This window comes from Phocoena sinus, chromosome 3, assembly GCF_008692025.1.
Source record: "Phocoena sinus isolate mPhoSin1 chromosome 3, mPhoSin1.pri, whole genome shotgun sequence".
In the NCBI taxonomy this organism is placed as follows: Eukaryota; Metazoa; Chordata; class Mammalia; order Artiodactyla; family Phocoenidae; genus Phocoena; species Phocoena sinus.
In genome coordinates this window covers 124,235,871-124,259,043 of record NC_045765.1, presented here as the reverse complement: position 1 = coordinate 124,259,043, position 23,173 = coordinate 124,235,871, and the positions used below count along the sequence as shown (strand labels likewise).

At 37.4% G+C, this 23,173-nt stretch overlaps 2 protein-coding genes across 4 annotated transcripts in view; one reads left to right on the top strand and one right to left on the bottom strand.

Moving 5' to 3' along the window:
- The window catches only part of KIF2A (kinesin family member 2A), a 68,639-nt gene extending 54,756 nt beyond the window's left edge, over positions 1 to 13,883 (top strand). Inside the window, 4 exon segments of the mRNA XM_032625932.1 lie at positions 586 to 736; positions 4,011 to 4,112; positions 6,573 to 6,708; positions 8,994 to 13,883. Of these exon segments, the coding sequence (XP_032481823.1) occupies positions 586 to 736; positions 4,011 to 4,112; positions 6,573 to 6,708; positions 8,994 to 9,079 (475 nt within the window). The 3' untranslated portion in view covers positions 9,080 to 13,883.
- Positions 10,733 to 23,011, bottom strand: DIMT1 (DIMT1 rRNA methyltransferase and ribosome maturation factor). Of its 3 annotated transcripts, XM_032625934.1 has the most exons (12): positions 22,724 to 23,011; positions 22,296 to 22,369; positions 21,070 to 21,156; positions 19,251 to 19,312; positions 19,071 to 19,164; positions 18,932 to 18,981; positions 17,176 to 17,299; positions 16,947 to 17,039; positions 16,015 to 16,079; positions 15,097 to 15,160; positions 13,734 to 13,840; positions 10,733 to 12,210 (listed from the first exon to the last, which is right to left on the bottom strand). In XM_032625934.1, the coding sequence occupies exons 1-12, from the start codon at positions 22,800 to 22,802 to the stop codon at positions 12,168 to 12,170; spliced, it is 942 nt and encodes a 313-aa protein (XP_032481825.1). In that variant the 5' UTR covers positions 22,803 to 23,011; the 3' UTR covers positions 10,733 to 12,167. The 3 variants fall into 3 exon arrangements, with proteins under 3 accessions (XP_032481825.1, XP_032481826.1, XP_032481824.1); XM_032625933.1 differs by having other exon boundaries at positions 12,044 to 15,160; XM_032625935.1 differs by lacking the exons at positions 21,070 to 21,156; positions 22,296 to 22,369; positions 22,724 to 23,011 and having other exon boundaries at positions 11,997 to 12,210; positions 17,176 to 17,306; positions 18,938 to 18,981; positions 19,251 to 19,314.
- Positions 23,012 to 23,173: the final 162 nt, after the last annotated feature.

Below are 23,173 nucleotides of genomic sequence, written 5' to 3'. Positions count from 1 at the left end.
TAAGGGGTGAACTTTTTTTAATGATAGAACTTTACAGCTTATAATCTTTATAGATTAGAAATATTTCACATGTAGCTATTTTAATTGAGCCTTCTAACTACCAAATCTGCAAAGTGTATTAAATTCTTTGATTTGGGGGGACTTCCCTGGCGGTCCAGTGGTTAAGACTCCACGTGTGACACATGGTGCGGCCAAAAATCAAAAAAAACCCTGATTTTTGACTGTGATTTATTTATTGATCTAAGTGCCACTGTTAGCATTTTTCTATTCAGCAATTTAGTTGCAACAAGTGTCTCTTATTTATTTTGAAATACTGAATCTGCATACTTCGTTGATTCTCAATTTGTAATGCACAGTAATTATGTTTGAAGTAATTGTAAAATTATATACCTAAGTAAATTCCTAAAGCTTCACAGCTAAACATACCTTTAGTATTTCAACAGATTTCAGTTAGATTTGATCTGGAAAGCTGACATCATCAATATTAATATGTTTATTGAATTGCTTTTATATTAAATAGGTTGATATTTCTTGTTCCTCTGCATGAATCTTTGTTAATTATAGATACCTCTTATGTGTTTATAGGGTGAAAGAATTGACTGTGGATCCAACTGCCGCTGGTGATGTCCGTCCAATAATGCACCATCCACCAAATCAGATTGATGATTTAGAGGCACAGTGGGGTGTGGGGAGTTCCCCTCAGAGGGATGATCTAAAACTTCTTTGTGAACAAAATGTAAGTGACATAATATAGTTGTAATTATCTAAGTCATTTCATCCATAGCAGAATAAGTGAAAACTATCATCTAAATCAGGGATCAGCAAACTACAACCTGTGGGCCTGCCATCTGTTTTTACAAATAAAGTTTTGTTGAAACATGGCCCTGCTCATTAAGACCAGAGGTGACAAAGATTGTATGGCTCACAACCCCAAAATATGTACTAAAGTTCACTGACCCCTGATCTAACTATTCTTTTTTCCAGATTTTATACTGATGTTAAAATTTGGGGATTTTTAAAGTAATACAGGGAAAAAAACAAGTTTAAGAATTGTACATACAATATATCACATGTATAAAGCTTAGAAACAAGATTATGGACACATGCACATGCATTAAAAGGATTCATGAACTGTATCAAAAATGGAAAAAATCTGACATTTGTTAAATCTGGTTGCTTTCTGTATTTTTGAATGTTTGGTGACATTTCATAAATTTAAAATTTTGATTCCCCTGTTACTTAAAAATAATAATATGTGCCCACTGCATAAGGACAATGAGGTATAAAGAAAGAACAAAAAAGCACAAACACATTTTCACATAGTTATTTAACTTCATTTTTTAAATGTATAATCTATATAGTTTTATATCATTCTTTTCCCACTAAGAATCCTATAGTGGCATTTTCTTATAATGATAAAGGTAGCATTTATTAGTTGCTTACTTCATGACATATATTTGCTAGGCATCTTATGATCTGGTATAGTCCTCACAATTCAGTGTGGTAGGTGCTATAATTATCCCTGTTTTTAACTTGCCTAAGATCATACAAGTAGTAAGTACTGAAGCCCAGCAGGATTGAAATCTGGGTCTTCCTTATACCAGAGTGAAATCTTAGGTCAGCTAAATTGATTGCTTGCTGCAATAAGATATTCTTTGGAAACAGTATAACTTAAGTTCATGTTTTTATACTTTCCAGCAGGTATTTTAAAGTCCAAAATATTCTAGAGTAAACAAACGGATATCCTACTTTTTGTTATCATGTTTCAAAATACTCTACAAAGTAGGACTCAATGCAGCAGTTCTCAACCAAGAGTGACTTGGCCCCTCTCCAGAGAAAAATGTATGGAGACATTTTTGGTCGTCACAGGTGGGATGGTGTTGCTAACATCCAGTGGGTTGAGGCCAGGGATGATGCTAAACATCATACAATGCACAGGGACAGCCTTCCTCCTCCCCCCAAAAATGTCTGTTAGTGTCCAAGTTAAGAAACCTGGTTTAAAATAAGAGTTCTGGGCTTCCCTGGTGGCGCAGTGGTTGAGAGTCCGCCTGCCGATGCAGGGGACACGGGTTCGTGCCCCGGTCCGGAAAGATCCCACGTGCCGCAGAGCGGCTGGGCCCGTGAGCCATGGCCGCTGAGCCTGCGCGACCGGAGCCTGTGCTCCGCAACAGGAGAGGCCACAACAGTGAGAGGCCCGCGTACCGCAAAAAATAAAATGAAATAAAATTTAAAAATAAAATAAAAAAAAATAAAATAAAATAAAATAAAATAAAATAAGAGTTCTGAACTTTGAACCATAGAGGATAAAGACCTAAAAATGAAATCCTGGCGTTAGTCTATCCCCGGTCCCCAAAACGTTTGAAAGAGACTGCAGTTGCTTTTTAAATCCTTAAAGCAAAAAAAAAAAAAAAAAAAAAAAAAAATTCCTTAAAGCAAACCCTGCATTGCTCCTAGATACGGTGCTTCCAAAGATATGGAAAACCAGAACAAGATAGGCACTCCCTATAGCAGATCTCTCACATTTTATTCTTGCATCTATTGGGTCTTTGCAGGACCTTAATTTGGAGAGGTTGGCTAGGTGACCAGAACTAATCCAGAGGCTTTAAGCATGACATCATAGGTTCTTGCAACCTCCCTTATATATGAAAGAGTGTGGATTTCTTTCAACTTTGCCTTCCCCAAGGAACTGTCTTGAGATGGTTCAGCATTAGCCTTTAGTTAAGTATTGGTGCATGTGTACATATTCTTATTGCTATATTAAATTTTAACAAGGTAGATTAAAATGGGATAGTGTCCAGGACATGCCCTGGAGATAAAAGTAATACAGGTAGACAAACTAGAGGATAACCAAGTGCATTAGAATTCCATAAGTAGTTGTATAGACAAAAAGTATTCTGAGTGGGCTGCGTGGAAGTGATAGGAATTTGCATAATATCTTGAAGCAGAGAAAAGACAGGACATTCTTGGCTTGGCAGGGAAGTGGGCAGACAAAATGAGTAAAGGTGGTTGACTCTGTGTTTACCAGAAGGACAGAGAATATGAGAGAATCATGCCTGCATGTCCTGATTAAAAGCAGATGGCTCTTTTCCCAAAGAAAAAATAAAAAATTCTTTAGCCAACTTGATTATATAAACTTTTAGGGATGGCAGCTTATTGATGAAAGAGTCAAATAAGTCAAAGTCTACTTATAATATTTAATTTAACGAAAATACATACATATATTTAGAATTGTGTATTTTATTTGAAAAATGTTGCTTTTCCTACTGACATTTTATAAAACAATTTTAAGGGTACTTCTCAATCGCTACAGCCACATTTTGAGGAAATAAATCATTAGATGTTAGAGTTGGGAAGGAAGCTCAAAAAAGAAAGCAAGGCCAGAGAAGTTTGACTTGATGTAGGACCAAAATATATGTTGCATATACATATGTGAGTTTTTGTTGATAAAGTTGTGAATTGTCCATTAAAATTTCTGTAAAAACCGGTAAGTAAATTGTAGAATGCAATTCAGAAATTAAAATTTAGTAAGAGTTGAATCCTTCAGAATACCAATTTGATAGTCACAGTCATGAAAGATACTATGTTTACGTCTCTCTTCTAGTGAAAAGAAATTTAAGACATATATGTGAATTAAATTGTTAGGGAAAGTAAACAACACTGAGGAAATATTTCAGTATATTTCTAGCCTGTGATAAATGTATTTCTGAAAAGTTGCACTCCAAAAGAGATTGCTTTTTTACAGTAATTCTGCAGTGAAGCTTGGGATAAGTGAAAACTGTCTCTTACTGATGTGTTTAAGTTTGTCTTACTGAGTGTTATGTTAAATATTTTTGACCCATAAAAAGAAATTGTGACTTTGCCTTTCATGTTTTGTTTTAGTTGTCTTTAATATTCAAGCATCCTCAATTTCTAAGTTGCATTTTTGTAGGTGACACAGAAAAACTACTTTTTTATTATAACATTTAAAATATAAACTTATGTCATAATTTTTAAACTATTTTTATTTTAAGGAAGAAGAGGTTTCTCCACAATTGTTTACTTTCCACGAAGCTGTCTCACAAATGGTAGAAATGGAAGAACAAGTTGTAGAAGATCACAGGGCAGTCTTCCAGGTAAAGTAAGACAGAATCTTTAATCAAATGTTTCTCTAGAAAAATTAACTACCAACTCTTGTAATTCTTTGAGTATCACACTAATTTAAAAATAATACTTGTTTATGTGTAAGTATATGTGTATTTGTAGGGCATATGACACAGTACGTTTTAAATAGAATGAATGATCACTACAAACAAACTTTCTTTGCAACTGTGATGGAAAGATCTACTTTATTTCTTCTGTTCTCCCACTTCATTTGCTTTTGTCAGTTGTCCATTTATAGAGGAGTTGAACTTCTACCCTCCACTAGTCCCTTTCTTCATGGTAGGCCAGTTTGTTTGACAGCAGTAGGAAAAACTCTTCTAAAGGGTATCAGAACAATTGAGGAAGAGTCAGTCTTTGTAGAAAAGGAGGAGTATTTCAGGAGAGTTTACTGTACTGACTGAGCTGTCAGTGGCAGATGACTGAGGGGTATTATATCCCTTCCTATAGCAGTAACTCCTTAGGTATTTATCCCATTGTGTGTTAAACCTATTTAAAAAAACCTTTTACCATACGATCCTCCCCTCTCCCTTTTTATAAACAAGAAAATATTCTGGGGACTTCGCTGGTGGCCCAGTGGTTAAGAAAACGCCTGCCAATGCAGGGGACACGGGTTTGAGCCCTGTCTGGGAAGATCCCACATGCCGTGGAGCAACTAAGCCCATGCGCCACAACTACTGAGCCTGCACTCTAGAGCCCATGAGCCACAACTACTGAGCCCACGTGCCACAACTACTGAGCCTGCACAAATAGAGCCCGTGCTCCCCAACAGGAGAAGCCACTGCAATGAGAAGCCCACGCACTGCAACAAAGAGTAGCCCCTGCTTACCCACGCATGTAGCAACGAACACCCAATGCAGCCAAAAATTAAAATAAAATAAATTTATTTTTTTAAAAAAAGGAAATATTCTGGAGGTTGATGCCTTTGAGGAAGTGAAGATAATTTTGAACATATTTATGGAGACTGTATAGTCAGGTTGCCCCCCCACCCCCTTCCCACAGTATATAAATCCTTTGTCCTGTTAACCTATATTCCTTCTCTGATGTTGAAGAAATCTTCATTTATCTGTAAACAGACATTAACATTCCTCAGCTCTCGCCATTCAAGCACTTGGATGAAGTTCTCAAAAACATAAGAGAACTGTTTATAACTTCAGAATAGCGTATACATTGATTAAAACTGTTACAGTTTTAAAAAAAAAATTTTTAAAAAAATTAAAAAAAAAAACTGTTACAGTTTTAGTCAAATCCATATTATGGGAATCTCTTCAGAGGCCCAGGTATTTAGATTAAATCAAAAAAGGACACTTGTAATTTAAGAAAATTGTTAGAACCATATGGACACCCATAAAACTCAGTCAGGTGAGGCTTTCAAACTCAAATTTATACTTGATGTGTCAGAACTAAATTGGTACATTTATAGAACAGTTGTGTGTGCAGCACAATTGAATTGTCCTGGAATCCAGCAGTAGACTTGTGAATGCCTTGTTACAATGAGGTATGCGCCACAACTACTGAGCCTGTGTGCTGCAACTACTGAAGCCTGCGCACCTAGAGCCCATGCTCTGCAACACGAGAAGCCACCACAATGAGAAGCCCGGGCCCTGCAATGAAGAGAAGCCCCCGCTCCCTGCAACTAGAGAAAGCCCGCACACAGCAACGAAGACCCGACGTAGCCAAACATAACTAATTATTTTTTTAAAAAAGGAATGGTTTCCTTGAAGCATTTATGAATAGTAGTAAGTAAGTAGCTACTGTTTAGTGGTTCATTTGACTCTTCTAAAACGGGCTATCCTGGGAATTCCCTGGCAGTCCAGTGGTTAGGACTCTGCGCTTTCACTGTGGAGGGCGCGGGTTCAATACCTGGTCAGGGAGCTGAGATTCTGCAAGCCACACGGTGCGGCCAAAAAAAAAAAAGGGCTATCCAGTGTTCCCTTACAGTCGATAATATTGAAGAGCTAGTGTGTAGAATTTAGGATTACCTCTTGGCTGAACCACTGAGGCCCCAAATAGATATGTTAATTCCAGATGATTTACAAGTTCTGGGCTCCCATAGGCCTCATCAGATTGATCAGTAACTTTATTATTACACCCGTTGTCTCTCTGTTTTAGGTACAGCTGTTGAAGTTTGAGATTTACTATGCTCATTGATGTGTGTGTGTGTGTGTGTCTGACTGATTCATTCCCTCCCCCAAACCCCAAAGTAGAGTAATAAAAGGAAAATGAAGTCATCTTACTTGGCCTGTCACAGTGGTGTTTGTGTTCAAATTTAAGGAAATATTTCTTAGTTTTACTCTATAATAAAGATGTTTTATGGTTATTAATATTTTAGAGAATACTATCTTGAGTATGTTTGATTAACATGAAATTTATTAATTGGTTTCTGTCTTATAAATAGCCTCATTGGATTATTTTTTTTTTCTTGGTCATTTCAGGAATCTATTCGATGGTTAGAAGATGAAAAGGCTCTCCTAGAGATGACTGAAGAAGTAGACTATGATGTAGATTCATATGCTACACAACTTGAAGCTATTCTTGAGCAAAAAATAGACATTTTAACTGAGCTGCGGGGTAATTCTTTTTTCATTTTAGTGTTTGAAATCTGCCTAATATTTGTATGTAATTAGTGGGAGGATTTCATATTGCAAGAAGATATCTGAAGTGAAAATTATGGGTACATTTAACATCTTTCTAGAGGTATTGAAGACCAACGAACCATTCTGATTTTTCTAAAAATGAAACATGAAAAATCATTTCAAGTGCTCTCTAATCATCTTTTTTTTAGTCTTTGGAGAAGGTAAAGACATCTTATGATTAAAGAGGGACAATATATTTTAACAAGTTTGTAAATTTTGTATACCCATTCAGAGTTTTAGTTTGGTGGGCCGATGCTTTTCAGAATTATTTTTCTTGGTTTAGGTCTATTACGGGTCATCTTTCTATAGCCTCCTATGTGCATCTCCTTTCTGTGCATATTGTCATGTTTTTCCTTTGAACACTTGTTTTAAAAAATGAAGGGGAATGTTTCAAAACAACTCTTTCTACTTTGCTTATGAAGGGAGGCATGTGGTTTACCTACATGCCATGGCTCCTTTCTTGGCTTTTTAATTAGCATATCTCTGCAGCTTCAGATAAGCATGTATTGTATGTGCTTTCTTAGGTTTTGGCAAATTAGCTATCTTCATTTATATGCAAGTAGGTTTCTTTGTGTGTGCATGCAGTGCAACATGAAACCAGACTGAAGTTGCTAGTTTTTAGCATCAAACAAGCTGCTTCAAATTTTTTAAACTAGGTTCTTTGTAAAGTTGGTTATTTGAAATCATATCTTATAGAGTCAGCAGTGACCGTTTTGCCAATTTAGAATTGTTTGTGCAGATGCAGGGTTTCTAAAATTTGCTGTTTTTCATGTTCTTCATATTCAAGCCTTGATTTAAAGTGTTTTGATCATTTTTCTAATCTGTCATAATGCACAAGCAGCTTTTTCGATATGCATTTTATTCAGAAGACAGATCACAATGCATCCTAATTTTTTTTCTTTGTAAGATGTAGCTTTCAACTTAGTTCCTTTCCTTAATTGTCTCAGGATTCATGTATAAGCAAGCAAACTTTGAAGAAATTACTACCTAGATATTATATTATTCAGTCCTTCCTTAGAAAAAATTTTTTTTACCATCCAGAGATAATTTTGTTATTAACATAAGAAGTTTGAGAGCTATTATCTTGTATTACCAGGCATCAAATCCAGAAGTCCTTAAATTCCTTTCTTATTTTTTATTATTTTTGGCTGTGCTGGGTCTTCATTGCGGCATGCGGGCTTCTCTCTAGTTGCGGTGCAGGCTTAGTTGCCCTATGGCATGTGGGATCTTAGTTCCCCAACCAGAGATCTAACCCGTGTCCCCTGCATTGGAAGCCAGATTCTTAGCCACTGGACCACTGGGGAAGTCCCCTTAAATTCCTTTCTAAATTTCAGAAAAGCCAACTTTTTCAACATCGTTTTACTTAGGAAGAGGGGAAAGAAATTGAGATACCAACTTTATATCTCTCCTTTTTTCTGAAAGCCATAATCTTTGCACATTTTAAGTTGGGAAACTGTTGGAAGGTGCTGTCTCTTGTGCATTGTGCGATGCTTACAAATATCGCTGGTCTCTATTGACTAGATGACAGTAGTACCACCCCAATGTGACAATCAAAAATGTCTGTAAGATGTTACCAAATGTCCCCGGGAGGGGAGCGAAAATCACTCCCAAATTGAGAACCACTGTTATAGAAAGATTTCTCATCTTCACACAGCTATTATTTGCCTCCTCCAATTTTTACTTACGTATTTCTTACTCTTAAGTGACTGAATCAGTACACAATAGACAGTAGGACAGAATTGTAAGGCCAAGAAATGTCCTGTAATTTCCCTTCCCCATCATGCCCTTTTGCAATCCCTGATAAGGAAAAAATGACATGTCTTCTTAAAAACTCAAATAATCTTAAAATTTCATAGCTTAAAAAGGTAAAATAGGAATTGGGAATAGACATTTTCTAATATTGAGAGAAGAAATGTCTACTTTACACACATATATAGCCTCTTTACACTGCAAAAAGGAATTCAAATAAATTAAAATTGAATGCTGTAAAATGTGCCAAATAGAACAGAAATCTGTTGAAGATAACAAAAAAAACCCACAAGTATTTCCAGGAATCTAATGAGTCTGTTGCTATAGTTGAGCACTGTTCTGAGTTTCTGGACAACAAAGAAGGAAAAATCCTGAGTTAATTAAGAGAGCTGATTTGATAGGACCCATAAAGTTGTGTGCTGCATTGCATGTAATGCAAAACTTATTTCCTCGTTCTTTTCTTTTTCCAAGATAAAGTGAAGTCTTTTCGTGCAGCTCTACAAGAGGAAGAACAGGCCAGCAAGCAAATCAACCCGAAGAGACCCCGTGCCCTTTAAATCAGCATTTGCTGCTAAAGGATTCCCAGAACCCTCACTACTGTAACATACAATGGTTCAGCTGTAAGGGCCATTCGAAAGTTTGAAATTTTAAGTGTCTGTGGAAAATGTCTTGTCCCTTCAACCTGAATGACATTTCAATTTTGTGAAACACTCCTTTGTCTACAAGATGCTTCTAGTCCAGGAGGCAAAACCAAGGTTTGGGAATAGTGAAGCATTTTGTTTCATTTACCCACATAGTGATTTACTTTTGAAGATCCTTGCCAATTTTATTTTCTGTATGATGAAGTAAGATTGTGGACTTGATCCAGAGGTGAATAGTAGGGGGAAGCCACAGCATTTCCTTTTAACTCAGTTAAATTTTCATAGCAAGACTGAGCAGTTTTAAATCCTTTGCGTGCATGCATACCTCATCAGTGATTGTACATACCTTGCCCACTTCTAGAAACAGCTGTGCTCACCTCTTCCTGCTTTGTGCCTTGACTAAGGCTACTGACCCTAAATTTCTGAAGCACAGCCAAGATAAATTACATTCCTTATTTGTCATTGTAAATTACCTTTATTGTGTGTACATTTTTACTGTAATTGAGACATTTTTTGTGTGTGACTAGATTTGCAGGATGTGCCATATCAATGAATGGAACTAAAGTCTGTGACAGTGGACATAGCTGCTGGACCATTCCATCTTATATGTAAAAAAATCTGGAATTATGATTTTAAAACCATATAACATGTGGTTATAATTTTCTTAGCATTTTCTTTGTAAAGAACTAAAATATAAACTAGTTGGTGTATAATAAAAAGTAATGAAATTCTGAAAAGAGTTTTATCTTAGGATAATACATATATATGCAGTGTGTGTTCCAGTGTGGTATTAACAAGACTAATAGTGCAATTTGATCTTTACCAATACCATTACTTAAGTTGAAGTGTCCATTAGCACCCCAAAATGAACCTTTTAAATGGTACTGTTAAAGGAAATTGGCTTCTGATGCATGAATATGTACATGTACATTGAAAGTAGTCCATAATAGAACTGTTAGTTTAAGCCAAGAATAGACAGTACATAAAGTCTCTTGAAAAAGAATTTAAGCTAAGAAAGAGATGACTTTGCCTTGAAAGGCACATCTGACCCAAGCTCCACCCATTACCTAATGTATGATGTTTCACCATTATTTGATGAGAATCACTAAATTCTCACCGATCAGTTCATCTAGGGCATGCTGCTTTTTAAATGGTGGCACTTATTTTTACAGATTGCTATTCCAAGGAAGAAAACTGGCCACTTTTCATGTAAATATTTTGTTAGATTTATATATCTCTCTAGGAGTTTTCCCTCAGTTCCCAGGATAGTGTCTAGGAGTACGTTAACAACAAAAAAGTCTACCAAGGGTGGTTTGTTTTGATTTACTCTAGGGAACTACCAGCTCATTCATATGGGCTAATGGGAAGCTATGAATAGAGTCACATGAGCCAGATTCCCTACTTCACTGTCCACAGAACACAGAAGGCCGCCGTGGGAAATCCTAACACCATGGTGAAAAGCTTCTCTGTAAACTTGAAATCTAGAACAAGTGTAGATTTTCACAGTGTGCTTATTATTAAATCTATGGAATGATCTTCAAAGGACATAGAGATATGTGAATTTACTCATTTTAAAGCACAACAGATAAGTCTTAATTTATTATTTAAATTAGAAGGGTACTATCTCTGGAAGGTCTCCTCAATTTGAAATGTACTGCCTTATACTATAATGGCTTCATTCTGATTAGTATTCAAGGTATATTAAAAATCAGTACCAGAAAAGATCTTGGTAGTATAATCCATTCCGTCAGTTTTACAGATAGAGAAATCTGAAGGTTATAAAAGGGACTGAAACTCAGCAGTCCATAGGAGGACAGGGAAATAAGAGGGAAAGCTGAATTAAATCTTAAATTTAAATTTTCCTTTAAGGATAGAGATGGTACAAGTGAACTTTGCTAATTAAGTAGTTTTGTGAGATTAAAAAAACCTACTCTTAATTATGTAGTATTTATGTAACAAAAGTGGCTTTGTGCAGTTATTATTTAAAGAATAACTTAAATTTTTTGGATCTGGATTAAACATTCTTTACTTTCTCAGACTTGAAAGCTGATATCCCTATTAATAATTAACTAAAAATATACATTGTTTTAGTTATATAGGAATGTTTTAATATATCACTTTGAAGCCAGATTTCTAAAAAAATCTGTTTATGCAAACAACCTATCTTTTCCTTCTAGGTTCACTCAGTGTACCTCTGTTAAAATTTGGATTTTAACTTTAAAGCCAGTGTTGATTTATAAAACCCTTTGAAATTTTAAATCTATGACTATCTCCCCAAGAAAAAACACAATCTTATAGTTCATTTCATTCTAGTTGAGCATCCTCATTTACAAGTAAGAATGCCTAGAAGTAATATGCCTGGCACCATGTGGTGGCAGTAGCAGACTCAGGCTTACCTAGAACCCTAGCCTATTATGCTGCAGGATTGCTAAAGGGGTAGGCAGTGATAGAAATTATATAGGATAAACAGAGAAAGAATGAGAGAAGCAAAATAACATTTTAGGAAACAAGGACACAATTGCTTTACTGTACACATGAATAACAAGAAGAAATGGTATGGGGAATATGTGACTAAATTAAGCATATTTTAACTTTCTTATGACTTGAAGAACAAAGGCCTAAAGAGCTAAAATCCTAAAAAAAGGTTCTCGCAGTAATATATAACATAGAAAATATTAGTGTAACATCTTTATATAATACACTGTTAGAAATAACTTTTAAGTGTAAAGTTGTGCGTGTCTGCGGCTCTTAAACTTGAAGAGTATCATGTATAAATTGGACCCTGCCCTATGTTGCATATTAAAATCAAACCAAAACCAAAAAAAGAAACCTGTATAGTTAGAATTGACTTACTTCCTTAAAAATTCAGAGTAATAAATGGTGACAACAGTAGTAAATCAAAAATAGTCAAGCACATAGTGTCCAAGCATAGTTCATCTTCTCAAATTATTAAGAATATATAATTCTACTTTGTTGAGTTTGGAAACTTCTCTTCTGCAGATACCTAAGAAAAATGGATACCTTCTGCATTGAATCCATGTAGCAATCTGAAAAAAGAAACCAAGATGGGATGGTATTGAAATGCTAGTTTGTAGCAAGTAACAGTGCATACATAGTCCCTATACCATGAATTCTAAAACACAAATACATCAGCAAACCTGTGAAGCCCACCCACTCCTAACACTAGTCAGTAAAGAAACTTTATTCTTCAACTAAATTTATGAGATATATATTGGTTAAAACCACATCATTTTGGTGCCTCTTCTGTCATAGCCTGTATGTCTTAAGGCATGATGAATTTAAAATGATCTTAGACCTACACTATCCCTGGCCTAAGAGGACACTGGCCCTTGTTCCATTTCAACCTGGTAAGTGGATGTGAAGCTGTTTGGAATTAGAGGCAGGAGAGAGATGAATGGCTAATCTCATGTGTCCATTCTTCCTCTCTGAGTTCACTGTTACTGAGTTTCAAATTAAATACTGCTTCTCTCTGGATACCTGTGTACTTATTAGATCCTAGTTAGCAAACTGCATGTTTAGTAACCTTGAAGAAGATTAATAAGAATGAAGGAAAATAAGATGAAATATTTCTACTTAGACCTGCCTGAGATTATTTTCAGAATGGCCCATAAGAACCATCGAGATGGGTTAAGATATCTGAAAAAGGAAGATAGGTACTTATGAATAATGTTCAACTCCTAGGATTAACATCTAATAAAGACTCAGTAGTACTGCTAGCCTGCCAATAAAATATAAGCTCCATTTGTCTCAATTACATACAACTATGTTTCTAGCATAGAAAAGTCAAACCAATGACTTTTATAACAATCTACCCTCTTTTTTATCAGCCTCTAGACCATGGAAGCTTTAAAAATGAATTGGATAAACAGGAAAAAAATTATGGTTTATTAGTTAGGAAATCAGAGTGTTAGTGATTAAAAACAATGAATACAGGTTAATAATTACCTGGGTAATTTGACGCCTTACTCTGCTTTGCTAAGACTTACTTGCTTAATCCAAGGAAAACAAATTTCGGTCTATATTGCCCAGTTAATTATGACACCCTTCTTTTGCTTCAGGTGTGTGGAACTTGCCTCAGTCCACAAAATAAGTTACTGAACCAGTTAGAAATGATAACCAGATATGATTGTAACTAATATTATTTCATACTTAAAAGCTATTCTCAATAAAAAAAAAAAGACCCAACTATATATATTATGATTCTTTTACCTTACAGGCTACTTTGAAGAGACAAACTGTTAAGACTAACTGTGAATGGGAGTTGGGGGAGGAGGCTAGAGGGGAGGAGCATGCACACCACCACACACATTGCCACAGAGGTTATCTCCAGGCTCGGACTGTTCTCCACCACTGTTCTTACAGAAAGTGTTCATTCTGCTGCAGCTAACTAGCCTCCGTCTTCTACACCAAATACTATTCCATACCATGGAAGTGCTATGCAATAACTCCCAGGTAGCACCTTATACCACTTAAAAGCCTTTAAATTTCTAAATCTGAAGGTGTCACAGTAAAGATATGTAAAAATGTAGGAAAAGGAAAATGTAGTTACCTAATGAAATCATCTATGTCCATGGAACGGGCCCGCTTGTCACTAAAACCTGTGCTGGTTAGGATTTGCTGTATTTTATCTGCTATGCTGAAATCTTCTGGTATTATCTATCAATATAAGATTCAGAATAAATGAACAACATATCTTTAATGAAGTCACTTTGACTCTTTTTTTTTTTTTTTTTTTTTTTAGTTCAGTCAGTCATAAACAGTCACCTTATCTGTTCATGATAGTTTTGGAAAGCCTGTTTGTGCAGATTAAGACTTGGATCTCTCATTAGTTAAGTGGTTGATTTTTTTAGCATATACCAAATACACAGAAGACCTTGAATGAGCTAAATCATGTATATTGCCCTTTTTCTTCTTAGAAATTCTGAAATAGTTGTTTCAGGCGTCACAAAGTACTTCATAACACATAAAATAATTAAAGCTATAAAATAAATTTTACAGCAATTGTTACTTCTTTAAAAGTAACATATTCTTGGTACAAATTTCATTTTACCAGCTAGTTAAGTTTTTCTCATAGATGGCCTCTCCAACCCTTGAAAATATTTCATACTTTACATCTTTCATCTAAAAATTTGTCTTAATCCAGCATAATATTTCCTACGTAGGTAGATGTACAATGACTTTATTCATAAAATGGAGGTAGCAATGTGGTACATTAAACCATGTAAGATCTGAGTAAAAAAATACAAAAGAAATTTGCTTTTATCTGTCCGCTCCATTTAATTAGCTTGAAAGAACTAAAAAGTTATCAAACATCACAGTCATTATATATATGGATATGTCTATGTGTGCTCACACACACAACTAGTTAAAGAAAATGCTGCACAGATAATATAATACAGAGACATGAGGTTCACAACCAGAAATCTGCTATTTATCTCATACTTTGTTCTAATTATTTCAATTTCTGGGTATTAAAAAAAAGTCACTGAGAAAATAGTAACTTTAAATTTGTAATTGCTACGTAAGCAACAAGCAAGAAGGGACGGCCACAATTCAAAGGCTAGCAAACGGTACACAATTATTTTACGCTGAGTAAGTTACACAAGCTTAAAACTTTGAGAAAATTATGATTCAACTGAATCTTTTTATGGCAAAAAAAAAAAACCGTCAGTAAAAGAGGATGGAGTGGAGTATTCAAGGGTGTTCAGATATGTTCTGCAAAATACATAGCAGCACTGACCTGTTAGAATTCAAGTTCTAGTGCCAGTTAGACATGACATACTGTCTTTTAAGGATCCTATGGAATGTTCAAAATTAAGAATCTTGTAATGATATATGAAACAGAATAGGAAATAGAGGGACATTTTAAAACAGAACAAATTATTGAAACAACAGAAATATTTTCTGCTTACGATATTATGGACCGAACAGTGAATTCTGTAGTTTTTTTCCAGTAGCTGTTGCACTGCACTTGACCTATATTACATAAAGACATGATATCACTATTATTCCCAAGTCAGATTATAAATAATTTCCTTTATGTTTATTATAAGATTAAATTTACGTTCCATATGGCGAAATTAAGGAACTAAAAAAGGTGTTGAATATTTAAACTTCTGAAATAATCACAACTACTAATATTTAAAAAGTAAGTCCTGATAAACATCTCTCACATTCTTAAAGAAGTTCTAGACTCCACAAAACATCATCTACAAACATTTTTTTTTCATTGTGGCTTTCACCTTTCTTTTGACCTTGGGCCCCAAATTGCTGTTATATTTTTCCAAGTTAAAATGCCATAAATCTTTTAAAAATGTGGATGGGGTCCATCATCACCTCATCTTTCCAAGGAAAAACTAGGCAGGATGTGTGGTCAGTTTTTGGTTATTTCCCATTTTGCAAACAAAAACCTGATATAATTCCCAAGTCCAGGAACTTTTCTTCATTAAGTTCTCCTGCCTCACCAAGTACAAAATTAAAAAGATAGGGCTTCCCTGGTGGCGCAGTGGTTGAGAGTCTGCCTGCCAATGCAGGGGACACGGGTTCATGCCCCGGTCCGGGAAGATCCCACATGCTGCGGAGCGGCTAGGCCCGTGAGCCATGGCCGCTGAGCCTGTGCATCCAGAGCCTGTGCTCCGCAACGGGAGAGGCCACAACAGTGAGAGGCCCGCGTACCGCCAAAAAAAATTTAAAAAGATAATAATGTGTCTGGACATGGATCATGTTTATGCTTTAGGGTATCTGTTCAGGAAAAAGGACCAAATTCTAGCACTTAGCACAGTATCTGAAGCACTGATCCCTCATATATCATAAATTAGTAAAATACTTACTTAAATGCAGCAGACAGTGTCTTGTTTTTCCTAACAAAGGTGATCCTTACTAGGCCATCCCATTCCTGAAACAGTAGATGGATATTTTCTTACAGAATATTAAACCTGCCTATACCTACTAGGTATTATTTTGTGTTAATATATAAAAATAAATGGAGTGATGGAGTGATGAAAATGTTCTATATCTGGAGTGATGAAAATGTTCTATATCTTGATCTGGCTGGCACACATATGCAAAAGTAAGGTGCATACTTGATTTTCACACTTCTGTGCACCTCACTGAATATTTTACCCTCAATTTTAAAAATAGAAGAAAAATACATATTTGTTCCACATCTGAACAAAGAACATGGCATTTATTAAAATCAAAGTATCATTTTCAAAAAACTCAAAACAGACATGATTTAGAATATAGCCTGTACAATACACCTAAGTAAACCTTGCAGGAATAACTGACAACCACTCCACTGCCACCAGTTACTGACCACATAAGCAATCACGATTTTATACCATGTGATTGCAGTAAGGTTTTACATCACATCATCTGGCTTTCTTCTCTTTTTAAATGGCAGAAATTAGAATTTTGATTAAAAAGTGTTACTCATACTATTTAACACAACTATTTTCATTTTATCTTGTTTTCCATGTCTTATTCAAATAGATACATGTTTTCCATAGCTATAATCTTCAGCAAATTGCAATGGCATTCTAATCTTTTTACCTTTTGCAAACATTTCCCATGCTCTTGAGGTCCTCAACAACTATCTTGTGTCAAACAATTCCATCTACTCCATCACAGGGATGTATCATAATTAACACTCTCCTGTTTAGACATTTAGGTTGACTCGTTACCTTTCTGCTGCTACAGACACACATCTTCCAGGTTGGACTTTTTTTCCCTTTACTGAATGACCTAGTTATTTTAACCTCACCTGAAAATTGATAGGTGGTGGTGGATTCTTAGGTTCTATCCTTACGACACTGGATTCCACCTTGGGCGGTGGTCTGAAGTTATTCTTTCCAACCTATTAATCAGAAAATGTTTAAGGAGTCCTCTCAAAAACAACTTTAAATAGTAATCAAATATGCTTTCCTCCCAGAAGGCACAGCTAGATGCTCAAGGATGAGTTAAGCCACATTATTTCAACAACAGTCACGTACTTTCATTAGATGGTCCACACGTGCTAATAGCTGTGTATTAATTGACAGTCTGCAGTATAACTTATCCCCAGGTTTTGCAACCAGTCGGAGAGCAAATTCTCTTTGAAACATAAGTACAGCACATCTGAAAAGACAGCAGAAAGGAATAAGGAACAAGGTCATTTTCAACTATAAATGTATTTTAACTGCAATGACTTTTCTTAAGTGGGAAATAGAGCAAAGCAATATCTGGGGTTAATAATTAGTCCAGCTGGCCAGAAGGGAGGAGAACACTTTCAACCTGAGCTTTATTACCACAAAATGATCCAGCTGCCTTTGTTTTTCATTGTGTAATGGCCGTAGCTCCAACCCCTTGCAAATGTAAGCCCTCAATGATCAGATGAGAAAGTATTTCAGATCAGCACTAGTCCATAAGCCCCTCTAGGAAAACAAAACCCAGGGACTCCCCCGGTGGTCCAGTGGTTAAGACTCTGCCTTCCAATGCAGGGGACGCAGGTTCGATCCCTGGCTGGGGCACTAAGATCCCACTATGCCACAGGGCAACACTACTAAGCCTGCACGCTCTGGTGCCCAGGTGCCACAACGAAAGAGCCCACGTGCCTCAACTAGGACCCGACACAGCCAAATAAATAAATAAACATTTTAAAAAACAAAACCCAAACGAACAAAATTGGTTCAGTAGCCGAACTGTATTCATGGGGCCGTAAACATCCCTGTGGAAGAGCGGAGGCAGATTGTGATATCAGTGTCCTCCTGGTGTAACAGGTTAAGGAAAGTGGACTTTTTATTCAGCAAGCAAGGGGGAAGCTCCTGAACAGGAGAAGAGCATCTTCAAAGCTGGGATTTGACTTTCAAACTTTTTTGACAATAAGTCACACTAAGAAGTACATTTGACGTTGCAACACCTGCCACAAATCTCTCTATATATATATGTTTAGGGAACTCAAACAAAAAGTTTCATGAAACTATGATCACCTTGATGACATGCACTGAATGCCCTCTGATACATTCTATTCCGTGTAATTTTTTTCTAAATGACAGTCATGGGGCTTCCCTAGTGGCGCAGTGGTTAAGAGTCCGCCTGCCAATACAGGGGAAATGGGTTCGAGCCCTGGTCCGGGAAGATCCTACATGCCATGGAGCAACTGGGCCCGTGAGCCATGGCCGCTGAGCCTGCATGTCCAGAGCCTGTGCTCCTCAACAAGAGAAACTACCGCAATGAGAGGTACTCGCACCACAACGAAGAGTGGCCCCCGCTCGCCACAATTAGAGAAAGTCCACATGCAGCAATGAAGACCCAACGCAGCCAAAAATAAATAAATAAAATTTTAAAAAATGACAGTCATGGCTCACTATTTTATAACTACTAAGGAGTTTTTGACCTGTGATTTGAAAACTACTGGTACAGACTGTACTAGAAACCAGTTAGGAGGCCACTGTAAGAATCTAGACATAAGGTAATAAAAAGTTTGACCTGGGCTAATGGCAAGAGCATGAAAAAATAGGGAAAGGCCACCTGGTCTCAGGAGCAGGACTTAGACCACACCTCCCCCAAGTAACTCTGGCAATTGAAAAAGAAAGAAAGTGAGAGAAAGAGAGAGAGAGAAAGCAGCACACAAATTGGTATTTTCTACAAAACAAATTCTCCAGTAGTTTTTCAACTGAATTAACCTTAATCTTTGGCTGTCTATGTTCATGGCCTAGACTATCAATTTTCCTAAGATTTGGCAGTAACTTTGCTCTTCTTGTCACAAACCTGAAAAAAGGTCGGTGCAGCAACAGCTTGAAGACAAAAGGAGAAGAGATCTGTAAGAGAATTAACTAGTTAGTTCTGGGAAAGACACACCAGAAAACAATTTAGTATATATAATGTTCCCTACATTTTGAAAACATACCTGATAAGGCAAATTTGCCACACAAGCATCAAAAAATGGCAAATCTGTTTTCAACACATCACCCACCATTACTTGAAGTTTGCTGGCCAGAGGCCTGATAATAAGAAAAGAAAAGCAATTAAAAAGAATATTGTTTCATGAGACTGAAATGCACTTTAATTCTATTAAATGTATACTCACGTGCCCTGAACTCTTTTGTGAAGTTCAGCTACTAGCCTTAGGTCAAGTTCACAGGCTATTACCTAAATTTAAAAAAAAAAACTTTTTTAGGTTAATTATGGAGTATAAATCTTTTCCTGTTATCTCAATGGAAACTCTTACATGATTTAAATGAATTAAACTCCTTTTCCCAATTCTACCATCAATATTCCTTCAATTGTACTCTACCAGCATATTTTAAAGAACTTATTTAAGAGAATTTAATGAAGAGAGTATTTACAAAATGTGGGAATGGGGTTAAGGGAACAACAACAAAAACACCACCCAGAAAAGTAGACAACCGGACTATGTGAGCTTTCTACCCAAATAATTGACAGAAGTATTGTGGTCATATGGCTCCACGCTTTGTAACTCAACTGATGACGAAAAAAATACACAATATGTCTTTGTAGTAAATGTTCTTAGAAGCACACAAAGCAACTGCTCCTGGAATGAGTATATCACTTCTCTCATCTACTGAGATCCAGAACATACAGCACAGATAACTTCTCAAGTAAATGAAAAGGGATGCCAGATAGGCTAAAATTTTAATTTTATTTCAATATAAGCTGAGGTTTTACTGACTTCCAGGAAGACCACATCTACAGAGTAGATATATGTGCCGTTTAGTCTGTTTAGCTCCCAGGTCCATTCTCCAGCTTTCTCTGTGCCTGTAGGGTCATACAGTTCAGCTCTGTTGCCCTTTGACTTCTGGTTGGGATTGGCTACTGAAAGGCAACGGCCTGATGAAAGGCATTACCGGTGCAAGGGGCAACGTTGAGTATTTCCTAATGTCTGGCTGTGCCTTGCACAAGGTTTTGGCAGCGGCTGTGTTCTGCTATGAGTGGCCCCTGTTCGATGGCTCCTGCTCTTACTGGGCTCCGGTAACACACTTCCCTCCTCTTGCCCCTTGAGGTCTTTGGATAGTAACTATTTCCTGCTGTTGCTAGTCCCTAGGTTTTTCACTAATGTTTACTGGTTCCCTTAACATTCCCACATTTTGTCAATGGTCTCTTCATTGAGCTCTCTTCAGATAAGTTCTTTAAAACGTGTTGTCTACTTCCACCAGAAGACACAACAGTGGTCTAATTTAACTGGAACTAGGTAAGCCAAGACACAAAGAAGGTACCAGCAGTGGCCAGGTGACACCCTAATCTCAGAGGCCTGTGCTAGATCTCCTCCAAAGTCCTAAGGTCCAATAACTCCAATTGCTGTGCTTTTTTCCCCTGAGCCTAGAGGTGGTAGCTGCTCTCTGTAATTACTACTATTGGGTTACCTCAGTGTTCCCATTTTTTCTCTTAGTCCTCTAGTAACCATGTAACCAATTCCCTATATTAAATTCCCTGTATTGAAATATCCAATGTGGTTTGTTTTCCTGATTGATATACCCCATATTTTCTTTTTCTTTTAATCCATTTTTTAAAACTGAGATACAATTGACATATAACATTACATTAGTTTCATGTGTACAACATAATGATTAGGTATATGTAACATTCATGACCACATAATTACAATTTTATTTTCTTGTGATGAGAATTTTTACTCTCTTTAGCAACTTTCAAATATACTACACAGTACTGTTAACTATAGTCACCATCATGTCCATTACATCCCATGGCTTACTTGTTTTACAACTGGAAGTTGGTACCTTTTGACCCCCTTCACCCAGTTCGCTCATATTTTCTAAGATAGTTTCTAGCAAAGGAGCAATTAATTAAATAGATCTGTAAGCCACCTGAGCTTGCTCACATAGTAATTTCTGATACCAAACAAGAGGATACCAAAATCCTCTTTTTACCTTTTTCGCCTTTTCTAGCAACTTTACAGTCATATTGCCAGTTCCAGGTCCGACTTCCAGCACCACATCAGTTGGTCTTAAGGCAGCCTACAAGCAAGCACAACCACTTTACCTTTACAGGAACATCTGTAATAATTTAATTTACATCTGAATATCTTTACTCAAAAGTGCTCAGTTAGATCTTATCCTGACTCCCTTTTTAGAAGATTCCTTCATGATCTATGTGCTTAACAAAATTATCTCATTAACATTAGGTGCAAGTGGAAATCTAACACCTCTCCTAACTTGGGGCAATAGTTAGGAGTAAGAAAAGCAGGAAAAGCAGTTCTTTCTGAGAGTTGCATTCTGCTTTCTACCTTTGAAACGATTCCAACAGCATCTTGTCATCAACTCTGTTACCACCAAGTTCAAACTGGAAAGGTCAAAATGATGACCTTGCCTGAGAACCATAACACGTTGTACCAGTATTTCTCAATTCTACATCCATGTATGGTTTCAGGGATGCAGGAGTATCCAGAAATTTTACACAAAACTCGGTGTCTGTATGCACACAGCTGCAGTTCATAGCTTTCATCAGATGCTCAAAGGAATCCATGAGCCAAAAAGGTTAAAAAGCTAGGCCAACTCTCATTCTGTAAACGACACTAAGTCGAGATTACCTATGTAATGTTCTTTCTACAGCTCCAGGATGCTTCCTTTGCAATCCTGAAAGTAATTTGCACCATCTGTGTTTCTTGTCCTAGCACCCAATCATCCAAAACAATAAGAGAACATCAATAGACCCATACAGGAAGAATACTCCAAAGAATTTATATGTGGCATTGGCTTATACCATATAGGTTTCTCTGGGGAACAAACTTCCAAAGGTGTCTGTTTAGACATAATTTTAGGGTCTGGAGTAAATAAAAACTAACAGTGATAGATGGTGCCTAGAAAAAGTGATTGGGAATAAAATAATAATCTGGAATCGAACAAGCAGAAATGTTAAGCTAAGAAGTAAATATCTACAGAAAGATAAAAGAATTTGGAGCCTGGAGAAACCGAGACCCACAGAAGGAAGCAAATCATATTGAAGACAGTTTATGAATCCTACACAGTTCCTCAATTCATTCAACAAGTATTTATACAGCATCTATTTTGTGCCAGGCATCCTTTCTATGCTTAGATATTCCTAAGAATAAAATCAGTAACCCAATAACTCTCTCCCTCTCCTCTTCCACACCCACCTTATCGATAATGCTGTTAACAATGAGAGGATTTTTCAAAACGTGCTGCCCAATCCCCGTGTTGAACATGAGTCCTGGAAGAAAACATGAAATAGCCTTAATTTCCCAACTAAAATCAAATATTGGACCATCCCAGAGAAGAAAGCAGGATAGTTGGGTTAAAGTATGTGCGCCAACGAGAGCTACCAAACGTCACGCTTAGAGCCGGGATGACAGTTTCAGTTCACCCCTTCTGCTGGACAGGAAGCCAGAGGCTGCGCGCCGGGCCTGCGGCCCGCGCTCCGGGAAACCCGGGACTTGCGCGGCTCCCAGAGCACGGGCCACGCCTGGTCTCACTGTCCCGGCCCAGAACTCCGTCCTCACCCCGGGTTCGGTCCTGCCGGAAGACCCAACCCGACTGACCCCAGCTCCCTCCCGCCTGTCCCCACCTCCTACGCTCTTCAGCTCCCGGCGTTGTTGTTGCCGCTCGCGGCACCGGCCGCTCGCCCCTGCCTTGATCTTCGGCATCTCTGCAGGCAGCAGGCCCACAGGCCGGTGAAGTTAGAGAGGACCGGAGCCTGCAACCGCGAGTCTCCGAACCACGTGGGAATCGCCGGCCCGCACCAACAGCACAGGTTCTGCCCAAGTCTGGGAGTGGCGAGGACCCGCCCCCTGGTTTGCTCCGTGGTGCGCCCCCAGAAAGAGGGCCGACCTTGGGGCCCGCTGGCCGCCGGGAACTGAAGTCATAAGCTGGGAGAAAGTCTGGTCTCGGAAGCCTACATATCCCAGAAGACACCGCGCTACCGATTCTGGCAGTTTGGATTGGCTAATTTGGAATCGGGGGCGGGGCCTCGCCCCTACCCACACCGAATGGGTTAAATAGGTTTTGGTGTGGTACC

Excerpts from the sequence above, each read along its gene's own strand:
- DIMT1 (XM_032625933.1), bottom strand. The coding sequence starts at position 22,802 with ATGCCGAAGATCAAGGCAGGGGCGAGCGGCCGGTGCCGCGAGCGGCAA. Across the intron at positions 22,370-22,723 it reads GGAGCTGAAGAGCGTAGGAG|GACTCATGTTCAACACGGGG; the intron begins GTGGGGACAGGC and ends GTTTTCTTCCAG. Across the intron at positions 18,982-19,070 it reads TGGCAAATTTGCCTTATCAG|ATCTCTTCTCCTTTTGTCTT; the intron begins GTATGTTTTCAA and ends ATTCTCTTACAG.